This window comes from Gorilla gorilla, chromosome 14, assembly GCF_029281585.2.
Source record: "Gorilla gorilla gorilla isolate KB3781 chromosome 14, NHGRI_mGorGor1-v2.1_pri, whole genome shotgun sequence".
Classification (NCBI taxonomy): domain Eukaryota; kingdom Metazoa; phylum Chordata; class Mammalia; order Primates; family Hominidae; genus Gorilla; species Gorilla gorilla.
In genome coordinates, this window is record NC_073238.2 from 114,788,400 (window position 1) to 114,803,926 (window position 15,527).

General features: G+C 46.5%; 2 protein-coding genes across 8 annotated transcripts in view; one reads left to right on the plus strand and one right to left on the minus strand.

Moving 5' to 3' along the window:
* Window positions 1–267: 267 nt before the first annotated feature.
* Window positions 268–15,527, plus strand: part of PCCA (propionyl-CoA carboxylase subunit alpha) — a 456,523-nt gene continuing 441,263 nt past the window's right edge. For 2 of the 7 annotated variants that reach the window (XR_010130619.1, XM_055360013.2), the window contains exon 1: window positions 10,892–11,018. Coding sequence is in view for 4 of the 7 variants with exons in the window: in XM_055360013.2 (XP_055215988.1) it covers window positions 10,914–11,018 (105 nt within the window). In the remaining 3 variants the exon portion in view is untranslated. Of the gene's footprint in view, window positions 663–10,819; window positions 11,019–15,527 lie in introns of those variants that run through there. The other 5 variants (XM_019039752.4, XM_055360016.2, XM_004054694.5 and 2 more) reach the window with 5 other exon arrangements.
* LOC134757019 (uncharacterized) lies at window positions 7,825–10,812 on the minus strand. Its single transcript, XM_063697481.1, has 2 exons — window positions 10,426–10,812; window positions 7,825–8,521 (listed from the first exon to the last, which is right to left on the minus strand). The coding sequence occupies exons 1-2, from the start codon at window positions 10,810–10,812 to the stop codon at window positions 8,516–8,518; spliced, it is 393 nt and encodes a 130-aa protein (XP_063553551.1). The 3' UTR covers window positions 7,825–8,515.

Sequence of the window (15,527 nt, forward strand, 5' to 3'; positions counted from 1 at the left end):
CCTTTGTGTCTAGCTCACAGATTGTAAACGCACCAATCAGCGCCCTGTCAAAATAGACCACTCGGCTCTACCAATCAGCAGGATGTGGGTAGGGCCAGATAAGAGAATAAAAGCAGGCTGCCTGAGCCAGCAGTGGCAAACTGCTCGGGTCCCCTTCCACACTGTGGAAGCTTTGTTCTTTCGTTCTTTGCAATAAATCTTGCTACTGCTCACTCTTTGGGTCCACACTGCCTTTATGAGCTGTAACACTCACCGTGAAGGTCTGCAGCTTCACTCCTGAAGCCAGCGAGCCCACGAGCCCACTGGGAGGAATGAACAACTCCAGATGCGCTAACTTAAGAGCTGTAACACTCACCGCGAAGGTCTGCAGCTTTACTCCTGAGCCAGCGAGACCACGAACCCACCAGAAGGAAGAAACTCCGAACACATCTGAACATCAAAAGGAACAAACTCTGGACACGCTGCCTTTAAGAACTGTAACACTCACTGCGAGTGTCCGCGGCTTCATTCTTGAAGTCAGTGAGACCAAGAACCCACCAATTCTGGACACATTTTGGTGACCATGAAGGGACCTTCGCCTATCACCAAGCGGCGAGACAATTGCCGAGTGGTGAGACTATTGTCTATTGCCGAACGGTGAGACCTTCGCCTATTGCAGAGCGGTGAGACCATCGGACTCCTTTTGCTTGTTATTCTGTCCTATCTTTCCTTATAATTCAGAGGCTAAATACCAGCCACCTGTTGGCCAGTTAAAAGGGACTAGCACGGCCGCCGGAATAAAGACACGGGTGTCAGGCTTTCTGGGAAAGGGCTCTCTAACAAATCCCGACTCTTCAGAGTTGGGACCGTTGGTTTGCCTAGAATCAGCTTCTGCTTTTCCTGTACTTCTGGGCTGAGCTGAGGGTCGATAGAGAGGAAAGCCATGCAGCTCCGAGGTCCCGACAACAAGTTGGTTGACCCTGCGGCCATGAGCGGAACTCTCAAAGGCATGTCGCCCAAGTGAGACTCGCCCATCTATCCTGACCCTTGCCCCCTGGGTCCTAATGCCTGCCAGACAAACTTCCTCTCGCCTCTCTTCTCCAAGGCTTGTCCCGCTTCTAAAAATTGCTACCTGTCTCTGGTGCTTTTCTAGTTTCTCCCATAAGAATGATTTCTAGTATAAACTCCAGGACTCTGTTACCTTCTTTAGGTACCCGGGCTCACCAATCAGAAAGACAAAATTTTTGCCCAAAGCCCCGTCATAGTGGGGACTACCTGGAATTTTAGGATCCCTCCTCAGACTAATAGGCCTAACAAAGCTATTCCTGAAGCTAGGATATGGGGAGCCTCAGAAATTGTATCCTTCATATTCATATAAGTGAGGACAAAAGGTGTCACTCTTCCAACCCTGGAGATCCCTGCCCTCCCTCAGGGTATGGCCCTCCACTTCATTTTTGGGGCATAATATCTTTATAGGATGGGGTAAAGTCCCAATACTAACAGGAGAATGCTTAGGACTCTAACAGGATTTTGAGAATGCATCGGTAAGGGCCACTAAATCCGATTTTTCTCGGTCGGTCCTCCTTGTGGTCTAGGAGGACAGGCAAGGGTGCAGGTTTTCGAGAATGCGTCGGTAAGGACCATTAAATCCGACCTTCCTCGGTCCTCCATGTGGTCTGGGAGGAAAACTAGTGTTTCTGCTGCTGCTTCAGTGAGCGCAACTATTCCGATCAGCAGGGTCCAGGGACTGTCGTGGGTTCTTGGGCAGGGGGAGAAACAAAACAAACCAAAACTGCGGGCGGTTTTGTCTTTCAGATGGGAAACACTCAGGCATCAACAGGCTCACCCTTGAAACGCATCCTAAGCCATTGGGACCAATTTGACCCACAAACCCTGAAAAAGAGGCGGCTCATTTTTTTCTGCACTATGGCTTGGCCCCAACATTCTCTCTCTGATGGGGAAAAATGGCCACCTGAGGGAAGTACAAATTACAATACTATCCTGTAGCTTGACCTTTTCTGTAAGAGGGAAGGCAAATGGAGTCGAATACCTTATGTCCAAGCTTTCTTTTCATTGAGGGAGAATACACAACTATGCAAAGCTTGCAATTTACATCCCACAGGAGGACCTCTCAGCTTACCCCCATATCCTAGCTTCCCTGTAGCTCCCCTTCCTATTAATGCTAATCCTCCTCTAATCTCCCCTGCCCAGAAGGAAATAAGCAAAGAAATCTCCAAAGGACCACAAAAACCCCCGGGCTATTGGTTATGTCCCCTTCAAGCTGTAGGGGGAGGGGAATTTGGCCCAACCCGGGTACATGTCCCCTTCTCCCTCTCTGATTTAAAGCAGATCAAGGCAGACCTGGGGAAGTTTTCAGATGATCCTGATAGGTACACAGATGTCCTACAAGGTCTAGGGCAAACCTTCGACCTCGCTTGGAGAGATGTCATGCTACTGTGAGATCAAACTCTGGCCTTTAATGTAAAGGCCTTTACATTTAGCTGCAGCCCAAGAGTTTGGAGATACCTGGTATCTTAGTCAAGTAAATGATAGAATGGCAGCTGAAAAAAGGGACAAATTTCCTACCAGTCAGCAAGCCATCCCCAGTATGGATCCCCACTGGGACCTTGAGTTGGATCATGGGGACTGGAGTTGTAAACATCTGTTGACCTATGTTCTAGGACTAAGGAGAATTAGAAAAAAGCCCATGAATTATTCAATGATGTCCACCATAACTCAGGGAAACGAAGAAAATCCTTCTGCCTTCCTCAAGTGGCTACGAAAGGCCTTAAGAAAATATACTCCCCTGTCACCCAAATCACTTGAGGGTCAATTGATTCTAAAAGATAAGTTTATTACCCAATCAGCCGCAGATATCAGGAGAAAGCTTGAAAAGCAAGCCAGGGCCCTGAACAAAATCTAGAGGCATTATTAAACCTGGCAACCTCAGTGTTCTATAATAGGGACCAAGAGGAACAGGCCCAAAAGGAAAAGCGAGATCAGAGAGAGGCTGCAGCCTTAGTCATGGCCCTCAGACAAACAAACCTTGGTGGTTCAAAGAGGACAGAAAATGGAGCAGGCCAATCACCTGGTAGGGCTTGTTATCAGTGTGGTTTACTAGGACACTTTAAAAAAGATTGTTCAATGAGAAACAAGCTGCCCCCTCGTCTATGTCCACTATGCCGAGGCAATCACTGGAAGGTGCACTGCCCCAGAGGACGAAGGTTCCCTGGGTCAGAAGCCCCCAACCAGATGATCCAACAACAGGACTGAGGGTGCCTGGGGCAAGTGCCAGCTCATGTCATCACCCTCACTGAGCCCCGGGTATGTTTAACTATTGAGGGCCAGGAAATTGACTTCCTCCTGGACACTGGTGTGGCCTTCTCAGTGTTAATCTCCTGTCCTGGACGACTGTCCTCAAGGTCCCTTACCATCCGAGGAATCCTGGGACAGCCTGTAACCAGGTATTTCTCCCACTTTCTCAGTTGTAATTGGGAGACTTTGCTCTTTTCACATGCCTTTCTTGTTATGCCTGAAAGTCCCACACCCTTATTAGGGAGGGATATATTAGCCAAGGCTGGAGCTATTATCTACATGAATATGGGGAACAAGTTACCCATTTGTTGTCCCCTACTTGAGGAGGGAATCAACCCTGAAGTCTGGGCATTGGAAGGACAATTTGGGAGGGCAAAAAATGCCTGCCCAGTCCAAATCAGGTTAAAAGATCCCACCACTTTTCCTTATCAAAGGCAATATCCCTTAAGGCCTGAAGCTCATAAAGGATTACAGAATATTGTTAAACACTTGAAAGCTCAAGGCTTAGTGAGGAAATGCAGCAGTCCCTGCAACACCCCAATTCTAGGAGTACAAAAACCGAATGGTCAGTGGAGACTAGTGGAAGATCTTAGACTCATTAATGAGGCAGTAATTCCACTATATCCAGTTGTACCCAACCCCTATACCCTGCTCTCTCAAATACCAGAGGAAGCAGAATGCTTCACGGTTCTGGACCTCAAGGATGCCTTCTTCTGTATTCCCCTGCATTCTGATTCCCAGTTCCTCTTTGCCTTTGAGGATCCCACAGACCACACATCCCAACTTACGTGGGCGGTCTTGCCCCAAGGGTTTAGGGATAGCCCTCATCTGTTTGGTCAGGTTGCAGCCCAAGATCTAGGCCACTTCTCAAGTCCAGGCACTCTGGTCCTTCAATATGTGGATGATTTACTTTTGGCTACCAGTTCGGAAGCCTCGTGCCAGCAGGCTACTCTAGATCTCTTGAACTTTCTAGCTAATCAAGGGTACAAGGTGTCTAGGTCAAAGGCCCAGCTTTGCCTACAGCAGGTTAAATATCATGGCCTAATCTTAGCCAAAGGGACCAGGGCCCTCATCAAGGAACGAATACAGCCTATACTGGCTTATCCTTGCCCTCAGACATTAAAACATGCCGGGGTTCCTTGGAATTACTGGCTTTGGCCGACTATGGATCCCCGATACAGTGAGATAGCCAGGCCCCTCTATACTCTAATCAAGGACACCCAGAGGGCAAATACTCATCTAGTAGAATGGGAATCAGAGGCAGAAACAGCCTTCAAAACCTTAAAGCAGGCCCTAGTACAAGCTCCAGGTTTAAGCCTTCCCACAGGACAAAACTTCTCTTTATACGTCACAGAGAGAGCCGGGATAGCTCTTGGAGTCCTTACTCAGACTCGTGGGACAACCCCACAACCAGTGGCACACCTAAGTAAGGAAATTGATGTAGTAGCAAAAGGCTGGCCTCACTGTTTAAGGGTAGTTGCAGCAGTGGCCGTCTTAGTGTCAGAGGCTATCAAAATAATACAAGGAAAGGATCTCATTGTCTGGACTACTCATGATGTAAATGGCATACTAGGTGAAAAGGAAGTTTATGGCTATCAGACATCCGCCTACTTAGATACCAGGCGCTCTGCCTTGAGGGACCGGTGCTTCAAATACGCATGTGTGTGGCCTCCAACCCTTCCACTTTTCTCCCAGAAAAGTGGACTTAGAAGTCCCCTTCTAAGTCCTTCTAAGACTTAGAAGTCTCCCAGAAAAGGGGACTGAGAAGTCCCCTTAACTAATCCTGACCTTAACCTATACACCGATGGAAGTTCATTTGTGGAGAATGGGATACGAAGGGCAGGTTACGCCATAGTTAGTGAAGTAACCATACTTGAAAGCAAGCTTCTTCCCCCAGGGACCAGCGCCCAGTTAGCAGAACTAGTGGCACTTACCCGAGCCTTAGAACTGGGAAAGGGATAAAGAATAAATGTGTATACAGATAGCAAGTATGCTCATCTAATCCTACATGCCCATGCTGCAATATGGAAAGAGAGGGAGTTCCTAACCTCTGGAGGAACCCCCATCAAATACCACGAGGAAATTATAGTTATTGCACGCAGCGGAAAAACCCAAGGAGGTGGCAGTCTTACACTGACAAAGCCATCAAAATGGGAAGGAGAGGGGAGAACAGCAGCATAAGCGGCTGGCAGACGTAGGGAAAGACCAGCAAGAATGAAAGAGAGAAAGAAAGTCAGAAAGAGAGACAGAGAGACAGAAACAGAGAGACAAAGAGAAGGAGTCAGAGAGAAAGAGGGACAGACACAGAAAGTCAGAGTCAGAAAGAGAGGAAGAGACAAAGAAGTCAAAGAGAAAGAGAGATGGAAGTAGTAAAGAAAAAACAGTGTATCCCATTCCTTTAAAAGCCAGGGTAAAATTCTTTCTACCCAGACAAGGCATATTCTTCTTATGTGGAACATCGACCTATATCTGCCTCCCCACTAACTGGACAGGCACATGCACCTTAGTCTTTCTAAGTCCCAACATTAACATTGCCCCAGGAAATTAGACCTTATCAGTACCCCTCAAAGCTCAAGTCAGTCAGCGCAGAGCCATACAACTAATACCCCTACTTATAGGGTTAGGAATGGCTACTGCTACAGGAACCAGAATAGCCGGTTTATCTACTTCATTATCCTACTACCACACACTCTCAAAGGATTTCTCAGACATTCTGCAAGAAATAACAAAATCTATTCTTATTTTATAATCCCAAATAGACTCTTTGGCAGCAGTGACTCTCCAAAACCGCCAAGGCCTAGTCCTCCTCACTGCTGAAAAAGGAGGACTCTGCACCTTCTTAGGGGAAGAGTGTTGTTTTTACACTAACCAGTCGGGCATAGTATGAGGTGCCGCCTAGTATTTACAGGAAAAGGCTTCTGAAATCAGATGCCTTTCAAATTCTTATACCAACCTCTGGAGTTGGGCAACATGGCTTCTCCCCTTTCTAGGTCCTGTGGCAGCCATCTTGCTGTTACTCGCCTTTGGGCCCTGTATTTTTAACCTTCTTGTCAAATTTGTTTCTTCTAGAATCGAGGCCATCAAGCTACAGATGGTCTTACAAATGGACTCCCAAATGAGTTCAACTAACAACTTCTACCGAGGACCCCTGGACTGACCCGCTGGCAGTTTCCCTGGCCTAGAGACCTCCCCTCTGGAGGACACTACAACTGCAGGGCCCCTTCATCGCCCCTATACAGCAGGAAGTAGCTAGAGCGGTCATTGGCCGAATTCCCAACAGCAGTTGGGGTGTCCTGTTTAGAGGGGGGATTGAGAGGTGACAGTGTGCTGGCAGTCCTCACAGCCCTCGCTCGCTCTCCGCACCTCCTCTGCCTGGGCTCCCACTTTGGCGGCACTTGAGGAGCCCTTCAGCCCACCGCTGAAACATCTTCAAATAAGGAAGAGGAACAGGCTATGACCTAATGCTTGCTTGGACTAGTATAAGCATGCCAGGGCAAATATTTATGCTAAATTGTGGGAGCTAGGAACATAAAGTACATTGATTTATTAAAGCTAGCAGATATTTAAGAATGTTAGCACAGGTCTTTGAATAAATTTTTCTTCTAGGAGAAGTTACTATTTATTCCTAATTAGATGGGGAGGAAAGTCTTTGAAGAAGAACCTCTACTTTACCTTTTTTTTTTTTTTTTTTTGAGACAGAGTCTCCCTCAGTTGCCCAGGCTGGGGTGCAGCAGCGCGATCTCCGCTCACTGCAAGCTCCGCCTCCCGGGTTCATGCCATTCTCCTGCCTCAGCCTCCCGAGTAGCTGGGACTACAGGTGCCCGCCATCATGCCTGGCTAATTTTTTTGTATTTTTAGTAGAGATGGGGTTTCACCGTGTTAGCCAGGATGGCCTCGATCTCCTGACCTCGTGATCCGCCCATCTCGGCCTCCCAAAGTGCTGGGATTACAGGCGTGAGCCACTGCGCCCGGACTAATTTTTGTATTTTTAGTAGAGACAGGGTTTCCCCATGTTGGCCAGGCTGGTCTCAAACTCCTGCCCTAAGGTGATCTGCTCACCTGGGCCTCTCAAAGTGCTGGGGTTAGAGGTGTGAGCCACCGTGCCCGGCCATTCTTGATATTGTTAATGTATGTTTTTATTCTGAAAAAGGTTTTTTGTTGTTTATTTATTTATTTTTGAGACAGAGTCTCACTCTGTCGCCCAGGCTGGAGTGCACTGGTACAATCTTGGTTCACTGCAACCTCCGCCTCCTGGCTTGAAGATTTTCCTGCCTCAGCTTCCTGAGTAGCTGGGATCACAGGCACATGCCACCATGTTTGGCTAATTTTTGTATTTTTTGTAGGGCTGGGGTTTCACCATGTCGGCCAGGCTGGTCTCAAACTCCTGACATCAGGTGATCTGCCCACCTCGGCCTTATAAAGTGCTGTGATTACAGGCATAAGCCACTGTGTCTGGCCTAATTGTCCTCTACTAATACTGTATTAGGCTGGGAAGACTAACTGCTCTAGCAATCCCAAATCTCAATGGTGTAAGAAAATAAAAACTTTATTTTTTGCTCATGTCACAGTTCGGTGCAGGATAGTGAGAAGGATCTGCTCTCCTTTGCTACTGGAGACCCAGGCTGCTTCTGTGTAGTGCCTAGAAAAGTCTCAGCAGCTGAGAGGTGAAAAGGTGTGGAGGATTACATGGAAGGTTTTATGAGCCAAGCCCAGGGGCTGTTGAATTTCATGTCCTCTCATATTTTATTGGCCAGAAATCAGGTATATTACCACATGGAACTGGAAAGGAGGCCAGGATATGCTGCCCAATAGGATGCTCCGAGCAGTGCACTCAGATGAATAAACAGGTTTGGAGACAGTCCAACTCTGCTGTGTCCTCAACTTCCTTGGAGGTATTTTCCTTACAATCTATAACTTTTTTTTTTTTTTTTTTTTTGAGATGGAGTCTTGGTCTGTCGCCCAGGCTGGAGTGCAATGGTGCAGTCTCAGCTCACTGAAACCTCTGCCTCCCGGGTTCAAGTGATTCTCCTGCCTCAGCCTACCGAGTAGCTGGGATTACAGGGGCCTGCCACCATGCCTGGCTAATGTTTGTATTTTTAGTAGAGATGGGGCTTCACCACGTTGGCCATGCTGGTCTCGAAGTGCTGGCCTCGTGATCCGTCCGCCTCGGCCTCCGAAAGTGTTGGGATTACAGGCGTGAGCCACTGCTCCCGGCCACAATCTACAACTTTAAATGGAAAAGGCAAAGATAAATATTAGTCCTCTATCAGTGAGGACACACATGTAGCTGCTGTAACAAAGGCAAAACAAAAAAACACAATGCAATAACTTAAACAAGATACAGTATTTTTCTTGCTTGCATAAAAATCTGAACAAAGTGTTCCAGGGTTGACGTGGCAGCTCCACAGAATCAGGCACTAAAGGCTCCTGGTATATTGTTTTGTCTCCCCGATCACCTAACTTCCTTCTTATCATCTGAGATGACAACTTTACCTCCACTGTAGTGTCCACATTCTGGCAAACTGGAAAGAGGAGAAGGGCAAGTGGAAAGCAAGCCTTTCCCTTTAAAGGTATAACCCAAAAGTTGTCTGTGTCACTTGTGCTTATGTCTCATTGGCCAAAACTTAGTAACCAAATCTTGGTAACCACCCTTGCTGCAGTGGGAGTTGGGAAATGTAGATCTTTATTTAGGTAAGAAAGAAGAGGGCATGGAGGGCACAGTCCTTACATTCCAGACCTTAGTCATGGCGCTACACCTCGTTGTAAGGGAGGCTAGCTATTGCAGCCTTTCGCTGGGTGGCCATGTACCCAGCTAGATCTCAGGGGCACTCTTACTAAAGTAATGCATGGAGAATGGATAACATGAGAAGCAGTTTCTACTACAAGTGCCTTTCATAAAAAGAACTCCTATAAGAAAAACAAATAGGGCCTAAGGAAAACTAATCCAAAGGGTAAAACATGGGGAAAAGACAAAAAACAAAAGAAAAAAGAAAAGCAAGTTTCCCAGGTAGAAAATGAATGAAGACTGAGGTACATAAGTGAGAAGTCCTGTAAAATTGATAATCCTTTTCATTTTGTCACAAAAGTCCCTACTTACATGCTAAAATTCCATTAAATGTCACCTTTCTGATATCCCCATTTTATTTCTCTCTCTTTGGGCATTTACCATGCTGTAGTGTACTCTAGGCCATTCCTAGCTTTGTAACTCTCTCAAGGTGACTCTGCAGGAGATGCAAAGTAGTTAAGAGGAGAACCCCTAATACTGATGTGTTTATAGGTGAGGTGGTCTGATGTCTTAGATTTGCTTTAAAATATTCCTGCACAAAATAAAAAGGGGAATAGATGAAACAAGATTGACAAAATGTTGATTCGTTGACGCGGTGTAATGGGTATCTGGGTGATCATAGTACAATTTTATCTCTTTTGTATATATTTTAAAATTTCCATAATATAGCAAAACATGAGCCCAGTCCCTCAAGGCAGCCAGATTTGGGTTCAAACCCTAGTTTGACCTTTTACTCGCTGAGTGACTTTACCCTGCTACAGCTTCAGTTTCTCCAAATGGAAATAATATATACTCCATTAAGGTTCTTGTAAACTCTCAAGTAAGAGGGAATCTGAGGCGTTAGCACACGGCCCGGCCCTTAATAGTTGTACTAATTTTTATTTTATTTTTCGAAACGGAGTTTGCTCTGTCACCCAGGCTGGAGTGTAGTGGCATGATCCGGCTCACTGCAACCTCCACCTCCAGGGTTCCAGCAATTCTCCTGCCTCAGCCTCCTCCCGAGTAACTGGGATTACAGGAGTGCGCCACCACGCCCAGCTAATTTTTGTATTTTTAGTAGAGACGGGGTTTCGGCATGTTGTCCAGGCTGGTCTCCAACTCCTGACCTCAGGTTATCCTCCCGCCTCGGCCTCCCAGAGTGCCGGGATTACAGGCGTGAGCCACTGCGCCTGGCCAGTAGTTGTACTAACAAGGGTTTCTGCTTGCAAGCAACAAAGACTGACTCTAGTTGTGGCTAATTTCTTTCACACACACATATTAAGTGGCAGAGGTAGGACTTGAGCTCGGATCTCTGATTTCCAGACCTAGAACTTTTTATGTGTTATTACAGTCGTTAAAAACCTTACCTGGATTTGTGCTTTGCAATTTACGCTTTCGAACATGCAGGAATGTAGTTTGGGCATTTGTCTGGAACTTCGGATTCTCGGGACTCCAGGGTGGCCAAGGCGCGGAGGTGACTCAATGACATTAACCGGCCTGGATGCACGTGGGTTGCTGAGCCGATGCTGGGAAGGTACGGGGTTTCCCCGGTGCAGGCCGCCGGAACTCACGCGCGCCCCTGTCTCTCTCACTCCTGGGGTCGGCTCTGGCCGGTGGCCTGCAGCTCCGCTAGCGGCCGGACGCGCAGCCCGCCGACTAGCCCTCCAGGTCCTAGCGCGACTCCCGGATCCCGGATCCGGCGGATCTGGCCGACCACTCACCCTCCCCTTTCCGCAAGTTAGGGGGCGGGGCATCGGGTTTCTGGCTCGTGATTTGCCGGAGCTCCTGTGCTCCCCTTCTCCACCCCCTCCGTCTGTGTGAGAGGTCAGCAGAGGGGCGGTCTGCGGAGACAACAATGGCGGGGTTCTGGGTCGGGACAGCACCGCTGGTCGCTGCCGGACGGCGTGGGCGGTGGCCTCCGCAGCAGCTGATGCTGAGCGCGGCGCTGCGGACCCTGAAGGTGAGGAGCAACGGGGCGTCGCGGGTCCGGGCTTCACTGGGCTTCCAGCCGTGCCGCCTCTGGGCGGTTGGCGCCGGGAGAGCGCTGGCTGGGTCCGGCTGCCCCCGCGCCCCGGTTACGCCTCAGCTACACCGCTTGCTCTCCTCCCTCCTGGAGTTCGCGTGGCAGCGGGCTCAGGAGGCATCCCGCGTTGCAGCTGTTCCTCGCGGGGATCCTGCGGAGCAGAGAGGCCTAGGGCAGAGGCAGTTGGGTGCCCTCACGCCCTTCGAGGCGGCTGATGGCTTTGGGCAGGCATATTGCCCGAGGTCTGCTTCCAGGGCCCCGCGGCATTGGCTTTGTCTTAAGCTTTCCAGGGTGTCTTTTTAGGTGTCCTTATAGTTTCCATGTTCTGTTGCCTCTTTCCAGCATTTTTGAAGGGACACCGTGAACTGTTGCTTTAGTGTTAGGGTTGTGAGTTTGTCTTATCTTTTAAAGTATTATACCATGTCAGGACTGCCAATAGATTTTACGTTTCGTTTGAAAGCCTGTTTTAATTGTATGACACCCCAGTCTACTGTGTACTCAATGCATCCCGTGAACTTACTTTCCTTTTCGGTGTAGTGGTGAGCCTGATTTTGGCACTGTTCTAAACACATTTCATGACTGTTCTGTATACCTAGGCTGTCATGATGGCAGATTGACAAACAGGTTGGAGTGCTTGTGTGTGCTTCTGAGCTCTGTCTCCAGTCAGTGTCGAGTCTGTCGTTAATTCTGGGGCACAGACCACCTAACCTACTTTATAAGGTTTGTTGAGGCACTTGAACACATTCTTTAAAATGAAGGTCCTCTGAAAACCATGTCAGCTGGTTCAGTGTGCTTGTTAAACTTCCTTTTAAAAAATAATTATTAAAACATTGCCACATAACTTGATTTATAGTCATTGAATTTTAGACGTTGAAGACACTTTAGAGACGACCTGCCCCATCCTACTCTTTAAAGAGGAGGGAACCGAGCCCCAGGTGGGCAGTATGAGAGCTGGAGCTTATCGACATGGAAGTGAGTGGCACCTATGTTTGTTTTGTGTCCAATTCAGCGTGCGGACTTTCACTGTTTTCTGTGTCCCCATACAGTTTAGTGTTCTTTAATCTTTATCATTCTGTTCATCTGTGTTGGCCACTTCAATTGCAGCTGTAAGACTTATGTATTTACATAGGAGGCAACTTAGTATGGTGGAAAGTGTGGGCTTTGGGGTCAGGCGCTTGAGGCTTTGTATATTGGACAGGTCTCTTCCTTGGGCGTCAGCTTCGTCCTTGTAGCTATTTTTTTCAACAAATATTTACTGAATATCTCCTGTCTTCCACTTCTGGGGAATGAATATGGTTTCTGCTTTCTTAGAAATTTTACTCTAGTAGGGAGACTGTAACAAGTGTAAAATGGTATTAGGGGAGATGCCCGGGTGCTATAAGAAAATAAAATAGAGGGATTTGACCAAGCCAAGATGTTGAATTCTGTGTCCTAGATACTGTTCTGTTGTTTTGCTTGAACTAATTTATTCAATCTCACAACAGTCGTTTGTCCCCCATTTACAGAAGATGAAAGTGAGGCACTAAGTGTTAATGTGACTTGCTCAAAGCTATAGTGCCAATAAGTGGCAAACAGGATTTAGAACTCCAGAACCTGTGCTCTTAATCATACTATACCACCTACGGTAAGGGAGTGTTTTCCTTTGGAACTGAAAATTGAGACAAGTTTTGAAGGATGAAGTGAACTTCTCTAACAAACAGAGGAGATGAATGTTACAGGTGAGAGAGCAGTGTATGCAAAGGTCCTGTGGCCAGAGGGAATGACAGGTTAGAAGAACTGAAAAAAGCCTACAGAGGCTCTGATGCAGAGAGTAGATGGTGTTGGGGAAGCTGGCAGGAGTCAGACCATGCTGGCTCTTATAGATCACATTATGAGGTTTGGTGTTTGTCTTAGAGCAGTGGGAAGACATTGATGTTGGAGGTGGGAGGGATGACACTGACATTTTAGATTGGAGAGGCTGAGAGGAAGGCTGTTACTGTACTTACTGTTGTACACTTGTTATACACTTACTGTGTAATACATAAGCTTTGATGATTCTTACCTGGTTTTTTCCTTTTAATGTGTTGGCAGAGACTGCATCTTGTCTATTTCTGTGTTCTTAGTACAATGTTTGACACAATAGGTGCTGAATGTGTAACAATAGAGTAGCATTATGTTTGTGCCGGTAAAGAATTCCTCCTTGGGGTGGGAAGCATCTCTGAAGTTCACTATCACTCTAGGGGAACTTGAGCTGCTGCTTAGCTTCTCTCTGCGCTTCTCTTCTATGAACTTGAAATATGCTCTACTGAGTCTGTTTGAAGCTGAATCTTTTGAAGATTTTAACCCCTCCCATCCCTCCCTCCACCTCTGCAAACCTTTTGGTTGGTTGAAAAGCAGCCAGCTAACTCTAGGGTCTAGTCTAGAGAATTCTGACCATTCTTTTAGCCAGTCAACAGAGTTTATTTATTTTTAGGGTATATGTAGAGTTCACCTTTTAGTCTTATTTGTTTTGTGTATCAGCTTTTTAAGCACATTCTGTTTTAATGGCTAGTTTTTTCTTCTGCGTAAATGTTTTCAGTGGCTCTAGGATGTTGGTTTTATGGTAATTGCTATGGTTATTATTGAACTCTTATATGCCTTGCATGATTTTTCTTTGCTTTTCTTTTTTTTTGAGATGGGGTCTCGCTCTGTTGCCAGGCTGGAGTGCAGTGGCGCGATCTCAGCTCACTGTAACCTCCACCTCCTGGGTTCAAGTGATTCCCTTGCCTCAGCCTCCCAAGTGGCTGGGACTACAGGCCCACGCCACCACCACTGGCTAATTTTTTTTTGTATTTTAGTAGAGATGGGGTTTCACCATGTTGGCCACCTCGATCTTCTGACCTCTTGATCCACACTGCCTTGGCCTCCCAAAGTGCTTGGAATTACAGGCATGAGCCACCGAGCCCGACGGTGTGATTTTTCATATATCTTTTATCCTTATAACAACTAGGTAAAAAATCCCAATTTTACAGTAGAGGAAACAAAGCTCAGGGCAGTTAAGTAGTTGCTTAAAAGCACAATTGGCTGAAGTAGAATTTGAACCTTAGATAATATGATTCTGAAGGCTTTCTTTGCTTTCTTCCTTTTTTTTTTTTTTAAGATGGGGTCTGGCTCTGTTGACCAGGCTGGAGTGCAGTGGCATGATCTTGGCCTACTGCAGCCTCTGCCTCCTGGGCTCAAGCCATCCTCCCATCTCAGCCTCCCAAGTAGGTGGGACCACAGGCACGTATGACCACACCTGGCTATTTTTTAATTTTAATTTTTATTTTTTGTAGAGATGGGGTTTTGCTATGTTGCCCAGGCTGGTCTCAAACTCCTGAACTCAAGCAATCCACCCACCTCAGCTTGCTTTTCTAATTACAAATTGTCTCATTTGAATCATGGTCTCATTGTGTGATGCATTCATGAAATTTGAATGTTTAAGCCCTGTGTTACTTGAAATCCATTATTTTCTTTTGTAATCAGTAAATATGGAAAAGAATGTTTAGGCTTATATGAATGCTTTAGAATTGCCTGGAGGTTAATCTTTCCAACATGCTGATAAATTTCTGACAAATCATTTGGGAAAAGAAATTTCTGAGATTATTACAGAAACTAGTTTCTGGTGTAAAAAAATGTTTATAGACATTTATATATTTATACATCTACACTTGGATTTTATTCTGTTCCTGAGAGGTTCAGAACAGAGGTAGAAACTGCTCTAGTCCTTTTCTAAGTAAGAGGAAAAGATGTGACATTTTTGATGAAGAGTGAGGGAAAAGGATTTGTTTAAATGATTCCAAACTTTAAAAAATGTAGGTGGGAGAACAAGGATGAAAAAGGAATTTGGGAAGAAACATTTTTTCGGTAGGGCTGGAAACAGTGTTTCATTGTAGGTATCTGGAGTTAGATGCCCACAGGAGCCATGCTGAGGTGCTGGGAAGACAGAGGGTATCAGTGGCTGGCTTTTGGGCCAGGGATACGAGGCTAGAGTTAGAATCTGTGAGCCCTGAAGGATATAGTGAGTCAGTTAATATTTAATTGAATAAATGCTTCGTCTTATAACCCTAAATTAGGATTTGGAAGAAGGAAGAAGAGACAAGAGGAGTTAGAGGTATGGTTTGAGAGGAGCCAATGTAGTGTAGTGTTACTAAACCTAGGAAAGAAATTTCAAGAAGTAGTTAGCATTCATTCATTCGTCTAGAGATCTAGCTCTTTACTCAGAAAGTGTTTGTGGAGCATTTTCTGAGTTCCAGGTACTATGGCACGTACAGAGGAGAGAAAAAGAAATTAAAACATATTCCCTAACTATGTCCCAGGTGCAGAGAGGCTAAGGAATAAAAGATTGATGAGGCCAGGTGTGGTAGCTCACGCCTGCAATCCCAACCCTTTGGGAGGCCAAAGTGGGAGGATTTCTTGAGCTCAGGAGTTTGAGACCAGCCTAGGCAA

Bases quoted from the DNA above. Each gene is read 5' to 3' on its own strand.
- LOC134757019 (XM_063697481.1), bottom strand. From the start codon at position 10,812: ATGCCCCGCCCCCTAACTTGCGGAAAGGGGAGGGTGAGTGGTCGGCCA.